The sequence below is a fragment of the Rhinolophus ferrumequinum genome, chromosome 23 (genome assembly GCF_004115265.2).
Source record: "Rhinolophus ferrumequinum isolate MPI-CBG mRhiFer1 chromosome 23, mRhiFer1_v1.p, whole genome shotgun sequence".
NCBI lineage: Eukaryota > Metazoa > Chordata > Mammalia > Chiroptera > Rhinolophidae > Rhinolophus > Rhinolophus ferrumequinum.
The window spans coordinates 12,204,423-12,224,310 of record NC_046306.1 but is presented as its reverse complement, the minus strand read 5'-3'; the positions used below and the strand labels follow the sequence as shown (position 1 = coordinate 12,224,310).

The 19,888-nt window shown below is 55.3% G+C and overlaps 1 protein-coding gene across 1 annotated transcript; it reads right to left on the bottom strand.

Annotated features, from left to right (window-relative positions):
- Positions 1-105: 105 nt before the first annotated feature.
- On the bottom strand, positions 106-19,887 carry ZNF335 (zinc finger protein 335). The gene is made up of 28 exons (XM_033095302.1): positions 19,413-19,887; positions 18,493-18,743; positions 16,915-17,155; positions 15,993-16,070; positions 15,444-15,749; positions 15,221-15,349; positions 14,214-14,360; positions 12,680-12,932; positions 12,419-12,596; positions 11,305-11,417; positions 9,863-9,881; positions 9,633-9,749; positions 9,470-9,546; positions 9,225-9,385; positions 8,245-8,477; positions 7,230-7,323; positions 6,997-7,091; positions 4,140-4,399; positions 3,124-3,235; positions 2,670-3,044; positions 1,806-1,948; positions 1,571-1,725; positions 1,379-1,482; positions 1,209-1,286; positions 931-1,014; positions 779-844; positions 620-701; positions 106-525 (listed from the first exon to the last, which is right to left on the bottom strand). The coding sequence occupies exons 2-28, from the start codon at positions 18,691-18,693 to the stop codon at positions 398-400; spliced, it is 4,029 nt and encodes a 1,342-aa protein (XP_032951193.1). The 5' UTR covers positions 18,694-18,743; positions 19,413-19,887; the 3' UTR covers positions 106-397.
- Between the last annotated feature and the right edge of the window lies 1 nt (position 19,888).

Genomic DNA, 19,888 nt, shown 5'->3' with positions numbered 1-19,888 from the left:
CTGCCTCACTCCCCCCTTGTGGCTGTAACAGGCTCCTCCTTCCTGCTGCTCCCCAAGTCCTTGCCTGCTTCAGGCTGTAGCAGCAAGTGGACAAAGTGAGCTGGCCAGGGCTGGACTCTGGTCCCTTTATTGACACTGAGGGGCCGGTGGGTCCATCCAAACAAAAATAAATTTCTCTCCCAAAGCCTGCCTGCAGGCTGGGGCACCCAGCATATCCTGGCTGGGGCCCATGGCTGTCCCCCAACCCCTACAGCACAGGTCTGGCTCCCTTGGAGTGACAGGATGGCTGGCTGCCCAGTATCTGGAGACCCTACGTGGAGCAGGGAGTCCCCATGGGTCTCCCCGACCCCCAGAAGGGCTGGCCCAATATCCATGGTCTGCGTTGGGCCCCTGGGGCTCAGTCATCGGTCAGGGTGATGACGTCGTACTCGATCCCCTGGTGTTGCAGCTGTTGGATGTGTTCAGGCACTGCCTCCTCTGTGCCAAACAGGCCCTGGGCTTGGGCCATGGCAGCATCGGCCACTGCTGCCAGGGTGGGGGGAAAGGATGGTGAGCCTGAGGCCCCCAAAGTGAGGCCTGGGTCCCGGGCGCCCATGGTCTGCAGGGTCCAGGCCCATACCTGTGACAGCTGAGTGTGCTGCAGCCTCAAGCTGGGCCTGTGTGACGAGCTGCTGGCCTGGGGACACAGGCACGTACTGGATCTGGAGGGGAGAAGCCAATGAGATGTGGCCTTGGCGGTGCCCCGCCCGTGTTCCACCTGGTCCCCCAAGGGCCCTACCTGGGACTCCTGAAGGAATGGGGCCCCTTGTTCATACTGGATGTGTGTGATCTGGCCTTCCTGTACCTGGAGAGAGGAAGCCAACCCGGTGATCCCAGGAGGAGGCTGTGCGTCCCTCCCCCCACTCCACCCTCGCCCCAGGTCTCAACTACCTGGATGTGATGGCCCTCTGGGACCACAACGTATTCCTGGGGCAGCAGGTGCTGGACTCCGTCCTGAGAGATGATGTATTGTACCTGAAAAATGGTGGAGAGCAGGCAGGTGCTGGGGCCCCACTCACCAGGAGCTCAGCGAGGATGGCAGAGCAGGGGCGCCAGGGACACCCACCATCAGCAATGGGAACTGGAAGCACACCGTGGGAGGGGTGTCCCTCCCCAAAGTGGGGCCTAGGAGGGGGCGCTCAGGGCTGAGGTGTTCAGCCACAGCTCACCTGGTTGTCAGAGGTCACCAGGTGCTGTACCGTCTGGCCATCTGCTGTGGTGATCTCTTGGATGTAGGTGGCTTCCTCCTGCCAGGGGCAAGCCAGCTCTAACCTTAGCTTTCCATGCGCCCCCAGCCCTGCCTTTGACCTGCCAGCAGGGCCCCACCCCAGGCGCTCACCTGATTGCTCACTGTCTGCTCCTGGGCCACGATGATGTGTTCCGGGCCCAGTGCCTGCTGCAGCTGCTCTGGGCCCAGGACTCCGTGACTGGACTGGAGTGCGGCTGGGCAGAGAGGGAAGGATGCTCACTCGGGCTCCAGGGCCAGTGGCTCAAGTCCCTGGCTCACCCTGGGGCCCGTGGGGCAGCTCACTGTGCAGTGTGGCCAGGGTGTCGTCATCGCTGTTCAGGATGATGGTCTGGGTGGGGGTCTGGGCTGGGGCCTGGGCAGTAGGGGTCCCTGCCTTTCTCCCGTCAGGACTATGTAGCCGCTGGATGTGGAACTTGAGGTGCCCGTTCCGGTTGAAACTGCGAGGGAGGGAGGAAGGATCAGGGGTGGCCCCACCCTGCAGGCCCAGCAGCCCCAGCCCACCTGAACCTAGCCTCACCGCTGCCCGCAGAGGTGGCACGAAAAAGGCTTCTCATTGGTGTGGGTTAGCATGTGTCGCCGCAGGTCCTTCTTGTTCTTGGAGGCAAAGCTGCACTGGCTGCACTGGTGGGGCCGCAGGCTCGAGTGCTGTGCCATGTGGGCCTGTGGAAGAGACAGCGTTGGGCAGCAGCTGGGTGAGCACAGCTCCACAGACAGCTGTCAGGGAAGCTGTCCTCTGAAGTGACCTGGGAGGAGCTGGGTAAAAAGTGCAAACCACACCAAGCTTAAGAGAGAAAAGCCATAGGCTCCACCATGAGGTTCCTTGGAAAATCCTGTCACTGCTCTCAGACTCAGTTTACCCCTGTGTAATGTACAGGTTCAGATGAGGGGCCCTCTGAGGTCTCTCCCATCCCTGACATTCTAGGGCTCGGCCCTGCTCCCTCACTCGTGCTTTGAGGATCCAGTGCATGCTCAGATCTGAAAACTGGAAATCCTGGGGTGAAAGGAGGGAGCCCCCCAAATGACTGTGAAGCAGCCCTGAAACTTCCCTTGAACTGTGCACCCTCCATACTATCTAAACACCTTGAATTTCCCTAAGCACACCTCATGCTGCCGCAGCCCCTCTGTGACATCGCCCAGCACCCCAAGTCCACGTGACTTGTTCCCTGTCTGTGCTCTGCTATGCACTCATTCACTCTGGAGACGCTGGCATCAGTCACATCGTCTCATGTCCCCCACCCCCCATCCCTGACTGAGCACCGAGAGCCTTGCTGAGTCATCTCTGACTAGAGGGGAGCAGAGGGCTGGCTTGGGGGGGAAGGCAGTGCTCAGTCAAGGTTTGTTACACAAGCGAGTGCCAGCCGAGGCACAGGGCGGCACCTACCCGGACCTCGGGCCACTGGCGGGCGCTAAAGGGGCAGTCGGGGCACTTGAAGGCACCGGGCCCGGCGTGTGCCCGTTTGTGACTCTCCATCTCCGCTCGGCCGGGGAAGGCCTCTGCACAGATCTTGCAGGAAAACTTCTTTGACGATGCAGTGGCTGCAGATGGCGGCGAGGGGGGCACTACCAGGCCCAGGGCTTTGCTGGCTGCAGGAGGTGGGGAGGCAGAGCCCTGGGGATCCCCTAGCGGATGTGTCCTGGCTGGAGACGGGGGCTCAGGGTCGTCTCTGGGCGGCCCCCCACACTGCAGCAGGGGCCACTTGGCTCCAGAGGCCAGGGCGTCAGGACTTGGGAAGGAGATGGAGCCATCTGTGGTCAGCTGTGGGGAGAGGGGAGCATGAGGTGCTGAGGGGGGCGGGAGGGATGGAAACGGGGTGGGGTGGGCTCCCCAGCCTCACCTCGATGTGATGCAGCTGCGTCCCGTCGGCTGCCATGATGTAGTGTGTGCCTGCTTCTTTCAGGGTGTCACTCACGACCACTGTCTGGGCTGCCTCCCCTGGGGGCTCCTCGCTGTGAGAACGGGAAGGGGGCGGTGAGTCAGGGTTACAGGAAGGGACAGAGGCCCACACGAGTCCCCAGAAAGTCATCAACTGAGGGGTGACTAGACCACAGATGGACCCCTGGGTTGAATCCTGGCTCGGCCCTTTACCAGTCGAACCTCCACTGTCTCTTCTGTAAAGGGTGAGCCTGTGTCCAGAGTGGTGTCTGGCTCACAAGTGGTAAGGGGCGGCGAGGCGCAGGGCCCCAGGGGTGCAGCCTAAGTCTGGCTAAGCGAGAGGCAGGGCTGACGAGGATCCGCATTACAGACGAGAGGGCAGATGCTGAGAGACGGCTGCCCAGGCGCTGGCCCAGCCATCCCGACTCGCGTCCCAGCCGAACAGTTGGTACTTGGATGCAGGGCTTCCTTAGACTGCCCAGGGGTTGGGTCAACGTAAAATAAAACATTTCCGCCCAAACTTGCTCAGTGTGGAGGAAGCTGAGTGCAGCTTCCAGGCCTCGGAGGACAGCAAGGAGGCTGAGCGTGCTCTGAAGGTCAGAGCTGGAAAACACATCAAGAATCATCCAGAACAAAGCACTTGGGGTTTGGAACCAAAGGGAGCAGGGTTCAGAAAATCCTCACCTACTGCATATCTGACCTCAAGAGAGTTCTTTAACCTCCTTGGCCTGTTTCCTCATTTATAAATTGAGGAAAGGTGGATCTTATGGGGATGGCTTAGATGAGTTCACAAATGGCAAGCGCCTGGAACACCTAAGCGGCCAAAAGATAGTAGCTTCTGACCTGAGAAGGATACGACTCCCCTACAGCCCAATCACTTTACATGTATTGGGATTTCTACCTCCTGCCAACTAGGATTGGATGGGCAGTGTCCTCCCTTGCCTCCCCATACCATGCCTTGCAGGTGGCAGGTCTTACCTGTAAGGTGTGCCAGGAGCTGATGTCCCCTCTTCCATAGGGGGTGCCGTGATGACACTGTAGCCAGCCCCCCCAAATGGACCGGGTGCCAGGGTGACCTGCTGCAGGTCGGGGGGGCCTAGCTGGCTGTCGGCTGCCGCACCGCCCCCCGGCTCTGCCACATGGAGGGTGACCACTTGTGGAGGGGCACTTGCTGGGGAGGGCTGCCCACCAGGGGATGCTAACTCGGCTTCCGCACTCTCCGACTTCACCACGGCCACCTGCAATGGCACCAATGGGTATTTTGAGCAGGGTCTGTGAAAGAGGAGCTGGTGTTCAAGGTCCTTCTCTATCTCAGGGCCTCAAAGCTCATCCGGGCTCTGGCCAGACCCAGAGCTGCCACCACTCATGTGCACAACCCAATTGTGTGTTCTTTCCAAAACACCCTGGATTTCCAAATGCCACCCAGCTACTGGAAACAGATTGAACAAGAATAGGGTAGAGTGGTACTGCCCTCCACAGGCATTGGGCAATGTCTGGAGACATTTATTGGTTGTCACAATTGGAAGGGGGTGGTGCTACTGGCATCTAGGGGGCAAAGGTCAGGGCTGCTAAACATCCCACAATGCACAGGATGGCCCCCACAACAAAGACTTATCTGGCCCAAAGCGCCAAGGTTGAGAAATCTTGAATTAAAGGTACAACCGGCAAACCATTTAAGAAATAAAAAGAGCTCGACCTCACATCTTACTCCAAAGTCTGCTTCCAATGGATTAAAGACTGCAATGTAATAATAAAACTCTAAATATATGAAGAGAAAATGTGGATAAGTATTTTTATAATCCTGGGGGTGGGAATATCATGACAGAGATGCTAAGACCATAGCAAAACAAACCATAAAATGAAATCATAAAGAAACTGGGGAGTGGTGGGATTTAACAATTCACATGAGTTAAAAGGTGGACTTCCTTCATATACAAAGATACGTATGGCTCTTGCACAATGGTAATAAAAAAACTAACAAAAAATCAGTATAAGACACAAGCAGATAAGTCAGAGAAATAAAATGGTCTATGAACATACAGAAAAAGGTTCAGTCTCATTTATCATCACAAAATTGTAAAAAGTGACCATGAAAACATACTCGTTACGTAGAAGAGATTTATAAAGACTGATGAGCCCAGTGTTGGCCAGGGGCGCAGGGAAACACGCTCGAGTGGTGGTCATGTTAGTTGGCATATCTTTTTATGAGGCTTCATGCTTTCAGACCCACCAGGTCTATTTCTAGGAGGTCTTTTGTTTTTTAAAAACAGGTGTATGAACACCTATAACTAACTCTGTGTGCCCTAAAGCACTGCCTTGAATTAATGAAAAATTGGACACAACCCAAGCAGGGAAGGACTGACTAAACATCAGCACGTGTACGATGAGGATGTGGAGACGTGACGTGCAGATGTCAGGGAGATGTGCATGTGCTGGCAGCCCGTGCCTCCGCACAGCGGAGGGAAAAACAGACAGGTGGTCGCAACAAATAGTGTGATCCCAGTTTAAGGAACAAAAGGTCTGTGCGTGTGCACATGGACAAAACTGGAGAAATGCTCATTAACCTGTTAACAGTGGTTACCTGAGGGAAGGGAGGAAGGTTAAGGACTTACATCTTATGTGCTAAACATTTCTTAATGTTTATTTTGGGGTTTTTCTTTACAAGCATATATTTTAATCAGGAAAAAAACCCAAAAACCCGAAATGCATGATACTAACATTGAGAAGAGCAGACAGATAACTAGACTAGAATGTCTAGAAAGAGACTCCTATGCACGTGGGAATCGAGAGCATGATAAAGGGGACATTTCCAACCACTGGGGAAGATTATTCGATATACTGCGCTAGGACAACTTTTGAAAAAAAATTAAGTCCCCGACTTTTCTGTATACACTAAAAATAAATTGGAGTAAGATTTAATGTAAAAAATGAAACCCTAGGAAAAAAGTACAAATCGATGTTTATATAGTCACGGGGTAAAGGCCTTTCTGGGGATGATACCAAAGGCAAAAAATGATAAAAGACTGATGGATACATTTAACTATTTAAAAATAGTTAAAATAGTTAAAATAGTTAACACCCCGAAAAGCCAAGAGCTAAATCCTATGAAGATGTCCAGGTCCAACACCAGGCTCCCTCCACCATGGAGCTTTGTGTGCCCCGGGACAGCACATTATTGCTCCAAGTCCCTGGAATTTATCATCTCAAATACACACTCTACATCTTTTCAAGAGGCTGGGAGACAGGCGATGCACATTCTCCCTGCCTTTGAGAAGTGCAGGGCGATGCAGGGGGAAGGGAGGCAGGGGTGAAGGTGACCCTGGGCGGCTGGGTGGAGAAGAGAGAAAGAATGACGATGAACTGGGGGAGGGTATGCGGGCTTGTGGCACCTGGACAGGCAAGAGGTCTGAGCGCGAGAAGCCTCGGGAGTCCCCAGGCTGTAGGAGGTGTCAAGAATGAGGGCACGAGGCCAGACGGGCAGCTAGCTCAGATCCACAGGCACAGGGTGGACACAGAGCAAGGCAAAAACCACATGAGAACAGGGCCCCAGTAGGCACAGGAAGCGGTGCTCACCACTCAGCATGGCAGAGGACGCTGGCGGATCTGGAGAGTGGAGGGAGAGCCTCTGCCTTCCCTACCCTCCTGGGGCCTTCCGGGCATAGCTGGTCCCCCTCCTGTGCGTGTGCCCAATAGGTGTCAGTGAATCTGTCTCCCCCACTAACGGGGAGCTCCCTAAGGGTGGGGCATGTCTCCTTCATTGCTCTTCTCGCAGTGTGCAGCGCAGAGCTGGTACCTAAGGAAACTGGGCAGGGGAGGAGTTCCCCAGATGGCTCACCTGCAGGGCAGCGCCCCCCAGCTCCCGCTGAGCACTCATGTTCAGCAGCAGATCCAAGGCTGTCTGCGTGGCCATGGCAGTTGACTCCTCAGCTCCTGAGTTGGGTGGGACCTGAGCCTTAGAAAAGGCTAGAAAACTGGCACCCAATGTCCTGCTCCGCATCCAGCAGCCCCCACCAGCACGACCCCGACCCCTGCCTAGCGCCCTGCTTCCCACCCTCCCGCAGAGCTCACCTTGCTGGTAGATGATGGTGGCGCCACCCAGAGTATCAGAACAGAGCAGTGGGGGGGTCTCAGTTGACTGGAAAGGTGCTGCCTCTGGGGGGGCCTGTGGGGTGGGGATATGGCCAACCCTGAGTGAGGGCAGCTCAGATTCAAGGCCGTTTACCGAGCACCTCTTGTGTGTTGGGCGCTTTCTATCTGTTGGCTTGTTTCATCTTCACAACCACTTTTCAAGGTATTTAGCAGCTCAATGCCACAGATGAACTGGCTGAGGCGCAGGGAGGTGAGGTGTCTGGTTTAAGACCCCACAGCTAGTAAGTAGCAGGACTGAGACTAGAACACGAGACTGTCTGATTCCAGAGCCCGTGTTCCATCAGCACGCTGTGATGGGCCATCTTTTGGTGGGGGAATAGGGAGGCCACACACTCAACTACAGGACTCTATTTCTCGGCCTCCCTTGCAGTTAGGTAAAGTGTGGCCACATGGCTGAGCAGGGCCTTCTGGCAAAGTTCCCGAGGAAGACAGACGAATAGATGGCAGGCACCCTTTTTGCCCTTCCCCCTTCCCTTCCTCCTGCTCTTGCCTAGGATATGGCTAGGTAGGCGGGAGCTCCTGCAGCTATACGGAACCAGGAGGCAACCACAAAGATGGAAGTCATATGCCTAAGAAGGCTAGGACAAAATACGGAGAGAGCTTGGTCCTTGGTGACTGATGATGGAGCTGCCACACCAGCCTGGACTGCCGACCTTGAGACCTCTTGTACATGAGAGAACAATAAACTATTGGCACAATTAAGCTGCTGGTATTTCCAAACTCTATTACTAGCCCTGGAACGCCACCCCTATTCTCAGCTTTGATCAGGTATGTCTGTGGCCTCAGCTGCTTTTTACCACAATCCAGAGGCGGGGGTCACTTTACTGCCCCAAGGTGCCAATGAGGATGCTGGGAGAGGCAACGTCACACTGTGGTCCTGGTCCACGCTCCCAGGCCCCTTCGGTCTGTCTGCTGCCTGCTTGCCTGAACTTACCTCGGGAGGTCCTGGGGGGCCGGGGGGTGGTCCAGGGGCCGTGCTGTGCTGCTGCTTCAGCTCCTCAATCTGCTGCAGAGAGAAGAAGGGGCGGCGGCGAGACGGGGGCTCCTCAGGGTGGCGCCGCCCCCATTCCTCGAAGCTGCTTGCGTGTCGGCACCGCACGTGCAGACGCAGGTTCTTCTTGTGCCGTGTGCTGAAGTGGCAGTACTCACAAGCAAAGGGCTTGGCCCCTGTGGGCAGACACGGGGGAATGCTTGTGCCTGCCTGCCCACCCCGTCGCGCGCCTCCTCCGGGAAACCTTGCCATGACTCCAAGGACCTCTCCACCTGATTCCCTCCCGGGGATGACTTCCCCAACTCAGGCAAACACCTGCCACTGTCCATGGTGGTGAGCCAGGACAGAAACGACCCAGGTCGGCGCTCTGCACTCACAGCTTTCCTGCCGGTGCCCGTGTGCAAGGTCACATGACCACACACCCCTCTCCTGAGTGAACCACCCGCTCCCAGGCAGACGGGAATCAGGTGAAGGGAGCCCCTGGCTTCCTGTCTCTAATTTCCCCTGCTGTGCCAGCCAGAGGGCTGGGCACCGAGGAGAAGAACCAACTTTTGTTGTACAAAAGCATATGGTTGATGCCGTTTCTGCTGCTTCATCTGCCGCGGGCAGGGACTATCTAAGACCCATCTCTAGCGCCAGCTTCCAGCACAGAGGGCCCAGGAAACAAGTGGAACTTGCTTTTATCATCACTATACGGTACATACTTCTCATCCCCCCATTTTACAGCTAAGGAAGGCTCAGAAAGGGTGACTGGCCCAGGGCCACCCTGACAGCAGTGGCCCTGACGTTACAGAGTGACCGTCCCAGAAGGGATTCCCTTTACAACTGAAGGGTTCCAGCTGCAGGGGGAGGACGGGACTGAGCGTCTGACTAGGGGCCATGGTGAGCTGAGGGCTGACGGAGAGCAGTGTGGCTGGCCTGACCGGTGTGCTTGACTGCCACGTGAGACAGCAGGAAGTCCTCTCGGAAGGTTCGGTAGGGACAAAAGCTGCATTTGAAGGGCTTGTCACTGACGTGGGACAGCTGGTGGTTTAGCAACGCCTTCTTGTCCTCGCAAACAAACTCACAGAACTCACACTTGAACCTGAGGGTGGTCAGAAGGACAGCAGCTCAGGGCGGGGTGAAGGTGGGCGTGGTTCCAGCCCCTGGGGCATCCCAGGGGGTGTACCTGCGGTTGGCGACAGCCTGGATGTGCGTGAGCAGGTGCATCTTGAAGGTGTAGCGCTTCTTAAAGGACTTTCCACACTGTAAGGAATAGGGTGAGGTGGGTGGTGGGATCGCCCAGGGAGGCGCTGGGCCCCCACCCCGGCCCAGCCCTTGGCTCCACCCACCTTGTCACACATGTGAGGTTTCTCAGTGCTGTGTGTCTTCATGTGCTGTGTGAGTCTCTTCTGCATGGGGTAGACACGACCACACACGGGACAGGGGAAGGAGCTCAGCTTTGGGGTCTGGGGAGGAGCAAGAGGGGGCCAGATGGAGAGAAGGGCAGCAGAAGAGACTTCACTTCCTGCCCTCACCCCCACAAGCAGGCTCCCTTCCCAGGCCAGGGCACCGGACTTACCGGATCTGGCCTCTTCTTTCTGGAGGAGGAAGGCACAGGAGTTAGATCATCGTTTCCCCAAGCCCACCCCAGACCCTCTCACATCACCGGACCCCCAGACCCAGTGTCAGCCCTGAATATCCCTACTCCCCACCCAAGCCCCTTTCTCTCAGAATGCTATTTCCCCATCCCCAACTGGAGTTCTATGGGGAAACGCTAAGATGGTACTGTGATTTCTGTACTCCACTACATTTGGGAATGGTGCATCCTTTCTCTCAAGTCACAAAATACATTTGCATTTTAAAGGCTGTTGAGAAGTCACGCTGGAAAGAATGCTGTTGAACCAGCAGACCTGGTGTGCCTAATCTTATTTGGGTGCAGAACTCCACTTCCTTTTTCTTTTTTACAGAAAATCTGTAAGCATTTTGGGGAGCTGACTTTTCCACAAACACAGTTTAAGATCTGAGGACTTGAAAGAAGTTTAACATCATAGTATGTGGCCCAGTATTTGGATTTTTGCAGCTGCAACTGTGAGGCTGCTTACACAGCATGACTCTGCCTCTTGGACCTGGAAACTGCCTGTAGAATGAACACTCTTTGTGCTGTTTGATTTCTGTTGATAAATAACCCAAAAGCTTTTGTTCTACAAGCCTGAATGGGAACTAGGACATTGACAAATGCCTAATCACGTTACCCATTGTTTTTGTATCACAGCCCAGACTAACTGACCACTGAACCAGCCCTTGGTTGAAAAATCCAGTTGTCCCCACCAATCAGAAAACAAATGATGTAAGGCGTATATCTTTTGATTTGATACATTTATATATTGCAATATGAAAAAAATAAAATGAATGACGTAAGTTTATAACCCTGTTTCCCTAGCAACCTTTCTCCTTTTAAAAACCTCCGTCCTCCCAGCCTTCAGTTCATACTGAGGGCTTGCTCTGATTTGCAGGTCATAGATGAATAAAATGCTTTTTTAATTTCTTTTCAAATTTTTGTTAACAGATCCACCCTGCAGATCCCTGTATCCAACCTCTACTCAACTCCCTGGTCCTTCCAGTGAAGCTAACTCTTTCCTGAAGCCGCACATCTAATTATAATTCAGGGAAGTATCACCAGGCTCCTAAAGAGTTTTATTTGGCCAGCTGCTTGTCTTATGTCTGCTCTCAGTGCCCTGAGAGATGACTGTGGACCCGGAGTCTGGAAGGTCTGTAGATCATTTACGAGCCCCTTTCGGTACACAATGTCCTTAACCTCCCAGCAATGATTGTCCCCATTTTACAGATGGGAACCAAAGCTCACAGCAGGCAAGAGACTGAATAAGGGACCTCAACGCCCTGCCACTGCCAAGTGATCTGGGCTGACTCGTCTTGCCTTTCTGATGTCTGCAATGTGTTGCGAGTGGCTGGCCCCTGGGCCCCCTGTCCCACCCCGGCCCCATCCCACCCACACCCACAGACCGGTCCCGACTGTGCACAGCTGCATGCCGGATGACATCTTTCCGGTAGACACTGGTGTAGCTGCATTCGTCACACTTGTAGGGCTTACTGCCCACATGGTTGAACATGTGTTCCTGGGAGAGAGGCAAAAGTACAGTGGGCCAGGGCTCTGCCACCCCTCCTGCCACACCTCGCCTGTGCCCACAGCCCTAGAGCTGCGGCGGGAGCAGGCTCACAGAATGAGGGAGTGCTGCCAGGGTCCCAGCCTATGAGGGCTGGTGCCTCTCCCCAATGAGAGAAGCTGCTCTGTGCCAGGCCATCCCACTGACCATTTGATAGAGGAGGAAACTGAGGCTCGGAATAGAGGGGGAACTGAGGCTTGAAGTGAAGTGACTTGCTGAGCTGATTTGGAGCTCATCCCAAGCAGTGCGGCTCCACAGCCAGTGCCCTCCCCACTGCAGTATGGGACAGCCACTCCCCACCCCCTACTGTTGGGGTTCCAGAGAACAACTTCCAGGTCATAGATCCCTGTCTGCCAGAGGAAGCACAGCGTGCAGAAAGCACAGGGGCTCTGGCCGACTGAGCTTGAAAATGCCCCTACCCTCAATACGGCCAACTTGCTGCCTCATTTTGCTCCAGCCAAGCTGCAGTTTCCTGGGTCGATAAAATGGGACAGTGGACACCTACGACCTCCTCCAGCTGAGTGAGGATGAAATGAGTGGCCCACCGGCCTGGGTACTGGGCAGAAGACGGCTCAGGGCTACTGTGCCCTCACGCAGCACATTTGGGTTAAGGAGAAAAAGGAGCCCCTCTCTTGGGACACACTGCTGCCATCTGCTGGAAAACTTTCTAACATAATGAATCAGATAAAAGCAGCGCTACGGCCATGTGTCAGCTCCTGTGAACAAGCCAATCTATGATGTCCACCAGGCAAACGGCACTCCTGAAGATACTAAGCGGCCATGCAGCGTGGGGCAAGCAAAACCGCTCATGGCGGCCCAGATGAACCCAGCAAAGCAGCATGAGTGGGCGCCGGGTAAGGCCCTGTTAACCACTCTGGGCTTTTGCCTTCCCTCGTCCAGCCGCCGTCCCTCCCCATGCCCGGCACCTTTCTCTTCCCAGCTGCGACTCCCACCTTGAGCGAGGACCAGCGGCGGGAGCGATAGCTGCACTGCAAGCACTTGAAGAGCTGGGGGTCTCCAGCCTCATGGGAGTTTACGTGGAAGCGCAGGTCCTCATGGGACAGGAAGCGGGAACCGCAGATGCGGCACAGGAAGGGTCGCAGAAGTGGTTTGGGCGACTTGTAATAATACCTGTCAGGAGGGTGTTGTGCAGAGGTCTGGCTGGGCTGCAGCCGCCCAGCGGCCTCCCCGACCCTCACCACTGCTCCACGTACTTGCGGTATTTCTTGCCGAGGAAGCGCCTGGAGGGTCGGCCACGGCGGCGGGGTGGGGTGTCGGGCTCCTCCTGGCAGGAGGGCGCTGCGTTCTCTGCATCTGACTGGTTCACGCTGGGCTCCACGGGGACCCTATCGGCCTTGCCCAGGGCTACCAGGCGCCCTGAACCTGAGGAGCTGGGTGCCTCGGGGTCTTGTGGCTCTGGAGGGCTCTGTCCACTCTGGGAACTCACTAGAGGTTCTGCTTCCACACCTGCCACGGACATGCCAGGTCACAAATCAGCCACCACATACCAGGACAGAGGTGGGTGGCTGTGACAGAGCCCAGCCAAAACATGTCCCCCCCACACTGTCACAATCCACTGACTGGCACGTCAGGTCATGGGACAGACCTGACACAGTTAGAGGGCAGCGTGGACACACACGCCCCTCCTGTAGCTGACATGCTGTTAGCACAGCACGACGCAAATGTGACCCTCTGGAGCAGCAGCAAGACAGCTGGGGACCTCCCAGCCAGGAGACCTGTGTGCTAGGTTCAGCTGTCAATGACTTGCTGTGTGTCCTCAGGCAAAGCCACTCCCTCTCTGGGTCTCATCTGCCCCGTTTGGCAAACGGAGACAACTGCTGCTCTATCGACCTCAGAGAACACTCAGTCTGGGCAGCAACAGCTACACTTTAACGTTGGTTTTCCCTAGGGACGCCGGGTAGCTGGAGGACAGATGGGAGTATTACCTATTCAAACACATCAATAGTATTTCAATATGTTTTAAAAACCAAAAATGATACAGGCAATGCTGGTAACGTCCTGTTTCTTTATTGGGGTGCTAGGTTATACAGGTATAGTCACCTTGTGAAAATTCACTGAGCTGTGCACTTAGGGTAAGTGTGCTTTTCCATACACATAACTCAGTAAAAAGTTATTTTAAAAAGGAGACTGAAAAAGATAACAATCCGCCCTCAACTGCATGTACCAAGACAGCTACCATGTGCTTTTTTGTGTATATTTACACCTTAAAGCAATTCTAAGAGGCAGGTGCTGTCACCTGTATTCACAAAAAGGGAACAGGAGATTCAAGAGGCAAAGGAATATGTTCCAGGTCACACAGCTAGCAGGTGGCAGAGCTGGCATGTACTCCCATGACAGGTCATTCCTGTCCCCAGCCCGTAATGCTCTAAGCTGGTGCTCCTTAGACACAGTTTCAGGCCTCAGCCTTGTTCTCATGTCAGTACTAACACCTAAAACTCCTGTTATTAGTCCAGCTATAAAGACTCAACCTCCTCCTGGGCTATGACAACTTACCACTGAAAAGTTTTTCCATAAAGCTGATACATCGTTTCTCAGCTCAGGGTTTCTCAAGCCTGGTCTGTGAGGGATTTCCCCTTTACAAGGAGGCCTGCAGGTCACCTGGTTTGAAACTTGGGGACACGCTGCCCTGCACAGCACACTCAGTCCCCAGGGCTCCACAGAAGCAAACGGCTAAGGAGCCCACCCGTTGGCCCCACCCACACGGCCCCTCCCATGACAAAGTCTCACCATCTGGGAGGTCAGAGGTCTCCAGGAAAGGCAGCTTCCGGGGTCGGCCAGGTCTCCTTCGGGGTCTCAGCGTACTGGGAGTGGGTCGCTGGGGTCGTAGCTGCCGGCCCCGGGGCTCGTCTTCGGCTGGATTGTAGTCGCTGTCCTCTGTGGGGATCATAAGAGAAGGTGGGCATCAGCACTGGATCCACTCTTTCCATCTTGATGCCTTGCCCCGCTCTCCAGGGAAGAGGCCCACTCCTCCTTCCAGCCCAGTAGTGATGCCTCCTTCAGACAGCCCTCCTGATGTCCCCCAGGCTGACTGTGCGTATCCCTCTCCAGGCCCCTGCAGTCCTTTCCTGACACCTACCACTGGCTTATGCAGCACCTGGCTGTGAAGTGGAAAAAGGTGCCCCTCCCTCAAGACACTTTACAGCCACTGTTAGAAAATAGCTGAATTAAACATTCAGGTCCACAATCTTTATGACTGTGCAAGACACGGAGTCTACGAAAACACAGGAACCACTAGCTGATGTGGCTATTGAGCCCTTAAAATATGCCTGGCCTAAACCGAGACACAACTAAGTGTAAAATACACACCGGAGTTCCAAAAATGAATAGGAAAAAGAGTAAAATAGCTCACTAATAATTTTTACAATAACTGCATGTTGAAATAATATTTTAGGTATATTGGGTAAATAAAATGTAGTATGATTAAACTTAATTTCATCTTTTTACTTAAAAAAAAGCAAAGCTACAAAACAAGAGAAAACTACATATGTAGCTTGCCTTCTATTTCTGTTGGACAAATGTGAACGCGGCCCTCTTACACGTGCGTTGTCAGTGCACAGCCTGCACAACTGCACAGAGGTCCTTGTCCCAGAGCCCCACTCCTCTGTCATACAGTGAAGGCAGCGTGGCTGCATGTGTGCCAGGTCCTTTTCCCTGGCTCTCCATGTGGGCCAGAAGGAGCTCAGTACGTATAGATGGGGGTGGAAGTAGCAGGCCTGGGAACCATGGTGGCCTACCCTCCAGGTCATCAATGGCACCAGCGTCCATGATGTCATCGTCGTCTTCCTCCTCTGGCGCCTCTTCCTCCTGGGTCTTGGTCGAGGTGCCCCACTTCCGTGGACGTCCCTTCTTACTAGCTGCTGCTGCTGAGGGGGTAAGACAAGCTTCCACGTCTGGCTCTCGGCACCCCACCCCGACCTGTGCAGCACCCCCCAGCCAGGGAGGCTGCTGTCAACGCACCTGGGCGGAAGTGCCTCTCCCGCATGTGTCGCAAGAGTGTGGCCTTGGTGCTGCTCCGGTACTGACACATCTTGCACTTGAATTGCTGCACTACCACCACCTCCATCATGGCCTCCAGGCTCTGTAGGTCTGGCTCCTCTGTGCCAGAAGCCGGGGGCAGCTGTGCTGGGGAGCTGGGCCCACCTTGTGCTTCTTCAGGCGGCTCTAGGCACGTGGATGTGGACGTCGGGCCGTCGGCCAGGGCCTCGATGGCTGCCAGGCTGTGGGCCAGGGTGGAACTGGACATTGGCGATGCCATGGGGGCACCTGGGGGTGGGTGAGGGAATCAGAGGGAAGGGAGTGGAGGGGGAGGTTGGCCATGAGCCCCCGCTGTCCCTCTCAGGCAGACCCGGGGATACCAGAACCAAACTCCCTACTAGAGTAACGTGGGGAAACTGAGGCCCAGAGCAGCACATAACCCATCAAGATCACACAGTGAGTTTGTGGCAAAACCTCTCTCACTCCCCTGTCCACTGCAGGGCTCCCTGGGTCTGGAGCCTGGGATCTTACCATCATCTGGTCCCTGCAGGATCAGGTACCGTGTGGTCTCGGCCCCACCATCCTCAGCACTGGTCACAGTGATGCAGCCTGGACAGAGATGTGGGGATGGAATTCCCAGCTGACGACAACTGTCACTGCCCACTCATTCTGGCTCACCTGCGTGACTGTGAACCAGCTTCGGCGCCCCTCTGAGTCTCAGTTACCTCCCCCACCCCCCACCCCCCAGGACAGGGCTATTGGGAGGTCTGGTTTGTGTGCTACGCTTGTCCAGTAGCTGGTCCACAATCACACAGAATGCCACAGTTCCCTCAGCTGCCCCGACTTTGACCACTAAACCTGGAGACGCACCCCCTTCTTCTCCAAACTTCCCCAAGGTCAAAGCCCAGCTCCTACACCACTTTCTTAGGGTTGGCTTTCCAGACCATCCCAGGACTTTTCCAGGTGCTATGGCCTTTATACGCATCCTTAATAGAAAATACAGCAGGTTACATCATGAACACAAGCTCTGGGGTCAGACTGTCTGATCTCATGGCCCAACACTTGCCGCTGACAATGGGTAAATATTTTATATCCTCTGTGCCTCACATTTCTCATCTACACTGTGAGGATAATAACAGGACCTCCCTGTTGGGGTTCCTGGGACAATTAAGGTGCTACTGGAGGTAAGGTGTTTAGCACAGACCCCAGTACAAAGTTAGGTGTTACTGTTTCTGTATTTATCGAGCACTTATCCCGTTAGGCACTATACTAAGAACTTGACTGTGCTATCTCATTCAATCTCACACCATTTCCCACTATGAGGCCTGTTACACATTCAGAGTGGCAGGGTGGTCTGCCGCAGTTCGCACTGCTTGGGGGTGCATAGATGGTCCTGCTGGACTCTGCAGGGAAACCCAAGGGGCCGACTCTTGCCCCCCTCTGCCTGACTCACTCTGGATGAGGTCAGGCCCAATGGTGGACTCAATGATCTTGTCGATGGCTGAGCCCAGGTCCGAGGAAGAAGCCGTGCAGTCAGATACCAGCATGTTGGGGTCTGGGAGTGCGCTGGAGTGCACGAGGGTTGGGGGGCCACCTGTTGCCCCTGCCACTGGACCATGGGATACAGAAGATGAATCAGGGAGGTAGCCATGGGGCAGGGGGTCCGTGCTGGAGCTGCTCTCAGATACCTCCTCCTAGGGGACAGGAAAGAGAGAGAGGGGGAGTTTAGGAGCCAGGATGGGGCAGGGCAGGCTGCCACCCACTAGACAGAGCTCCTTGGCTCAAGGACATGGTGAGAGGAGTCACCACACCCTCAGCCCCACTGAAGACCAGTGCAAGAAGCCCTCCAGAGCTCCCTGGCTCTGGTCACGGAAAGGGCCCCACATCCCCCACACCACAGCAGGCGGAGCTATTTTCCCTGGGCTTTCAAGTAAGTAAGCTGTTCTCTCTGCCTGAAATGCTTCGCAGCAGTGCACCATGGCTACCTCCTACCCAGCTTTCTCACTGCCATTTAGCTGATACCTTTTCTAGGAAGCCGACCCTGAGCCTGAAGGCCAAGTTAGGACCTCTCCAGCTCAGTGCTGCAGACCTGTGTTCCCCCAGCACAGCACTATTTACGCTGCAGTGTACTATCTCCCAGGTCTGACTGTACCCTCCATAATGGCCGAGACCATATGTGTCCATATGTGTCTCCTGCTGTATCCCCAGGGTCCAATGCCCGCTGGGCACATGGTAGGCCCATCTCTGCTGAATTAATGAAACAGCTGGACTCCAAAGTGGGGGCCATTGTAGTGCGTCTCTACGATGTGATGTTTTGAAAATGATCACTATCTTGCAGATAATGACAATGGTGATGGCTAATACTTATTGAGTATTTACTATGTGCTGAGCACTGTTTTAATTGCTTTGGACCTATTAATTTATTTAATCCTCATAAAAACCCTACTGGGGCAGGTATATTCACCATTCCCACTTTACAGATGAAAAAACTGAGAGCTAGAAGTTGGGTAGTTTGCTCAAGATCACTAGGGAGCTAGGGAAGTGGCAGAGTCAGAAGGAGATGGGTTTAAAAGGCATTTCCAAGAAAATGTCTGGTGGGAGCTCACAACAGAGCACCCTCAGAAGTAGGTATTCCTGCTCCATTTTAAAGACCAGAACACTGAGGCTCAAAGAGATACTCCGTGAAATCAGAGGCAGAGCCAAGACTTGAACCAGGGCACCTATGTCTCAAAGACAAAGCGGTGAATAGAGAGAGCAGTGGGTAAGACCACAGCCTAGATTTGAATCTTGGCTCTGCCAGTGCGCTGTGCCTCAGTTTCCTTTTCTGTAACATGTGGAAAAGAGTGGTATGTGCCTTACAAGATACGAGGCTTAAATGAGAAAAATGGATGTTAAGGGCTTTCGCATGGTCCCTGACTCACAAAATCAAGTATTATTTATAAGCCAGCCTTGATGGCTGCTTCCCCTTGGCTATTAGGCACTGCTGCCTGTGGCCCCTGCCTCCACCCACGCCGTCCAGCACGGTCCATACCAGAGAGCTGCTGCCACGGTCCGAGCTTTGCCCAACGCCAGAGTCGTCGGCCTCCGCCAGCCCTGGGGCGGCTGCGGCGTCGCTGCTGTCGGCGGACACAGCTTCTGAGGTGCCCACACCCAAGCCGCTCTCAGAGGGCTCCTCTGGCTGGCCCGGCCCAGGGGCCGCGTCGCTACTGCTCTCCACTTCGTTCTCCTCCATCGACTCAGGGGGGCCGCCTGACGGGAGACGCAGGGTCTGGGGCCTTCACTCTGAGAGAAGAGGTGACGGGGGCTAGTCCAGGTGGGCCACTTTACTGGCGCCGGCAACCACGGCCCACCCGGCTGCACCCATGTGCCCATTTTGCAGACGCAAAGACTGAGTCTCCGACGGGGCGGGGCTTTATCGTGTGTAGAGAGGGGAGCTTCGGGAAAACGGGACCGAGAAGCCTTGCCTCCCAGTCTAGGGCCCTTCCCCATCCCCGGGAGGGTGGTCAATGGCCGGTATGACCCTTCTCTCCTCCCCTCCACGATTCCCGCAGTGTGGTTCCCTCTAAGGGCCCTGTCCGGGCTCAGTGGTTCAGCCCTTCGGCCCCCCGAGTCCCCCCGGGTGCTGGGTCGGTGGTACAGCCCAAAGGCCCCCTTGGTCAGTAGCTCGCTCCCCCCTCCCCTAGTTCCCATGCGGAGGGGGCTGACAGCTACAGTCCCGGGGCCTGGCGACTCAGGGCTGTCCCCGGCGCTGCCTGAGCTCCAGGCCCGACGCCATCTTGTGGCGGCCGGGTTTCCGCTCAGGCAAGTGCGAGAGCCACTAAAGGGCCTGGGACCCCGGGGCCCTATTCGGACAGCCCCGCCGGCCGGGACCTTGCTACCGAGTATCCCCGCAGTGTGGACCCACTTCATGGCAGGGTGCAGTAGGGTGACCTGACTCTCCCCGACGCTAACCTGACGCTTTCGTAGCCGCGTTCCTTTCCGACTCCGGCATCGACGAGGTCGCCATCTTCTTTCCCCCGCCGCGGAGGGACCCACCGGCCTAGCGAAGGCCGGAACTATTTCCTACGCCGACCCGGAGAAAGACAGGTTTCCAGTGTCCCGGAAGGTGACTCCGAGGCCTCAAGAGCATAGTCGGGTCTGGAGAGAGTCTAGGAATTTATATATCGCCCGGTATGGATGGCAGCATCCGCTGTTGTTTGGGGACTACTTTCTCTCATGGTGGAGGTTTACACAGGGAGTGGTGCGCTCGTCACTGTTGGGTCCCTACCCTGGGCCGCAGGGTTGGGCGCGGCGAGGACGCCCCGCTGTTCGGGGGTGTGGCTCCCAGTGGCCTGACCACGCCCTTCCCTGAGCAACTCAGAAAAGGTGGTGGCAACTGGGCGGTTTTGACCTGGCGGGAGAGAAATAAATGTTATCAGTCCTTTAAC

Excerpts from the sequence above, each read along its gene's own strand:
- ZNF335 (XM_033095302.1), bottom strand. The coding sequence starts at position 18,693 with ATGGAGGAGAACGAAGTGGAGAGCAGTAGCGACGCGGCCCCTGGGCCG. Across the intron at positions 9,547-9,632 it reads AACCTCACATGTGTGACAAG|TGTGGAAAGTCCTTTAAGAA; the intron begins GTGGGTGGAGCC and ends TATTCCTTACAG. Across the intron at positions 4,400-6,996 it reads TGGGGGGCGCTGCCCTGCAG|GTGGCCGTGGTGAAGTCGGA; the intron begins GTGAGCCATCTG and ends GTGCCATTGCAG.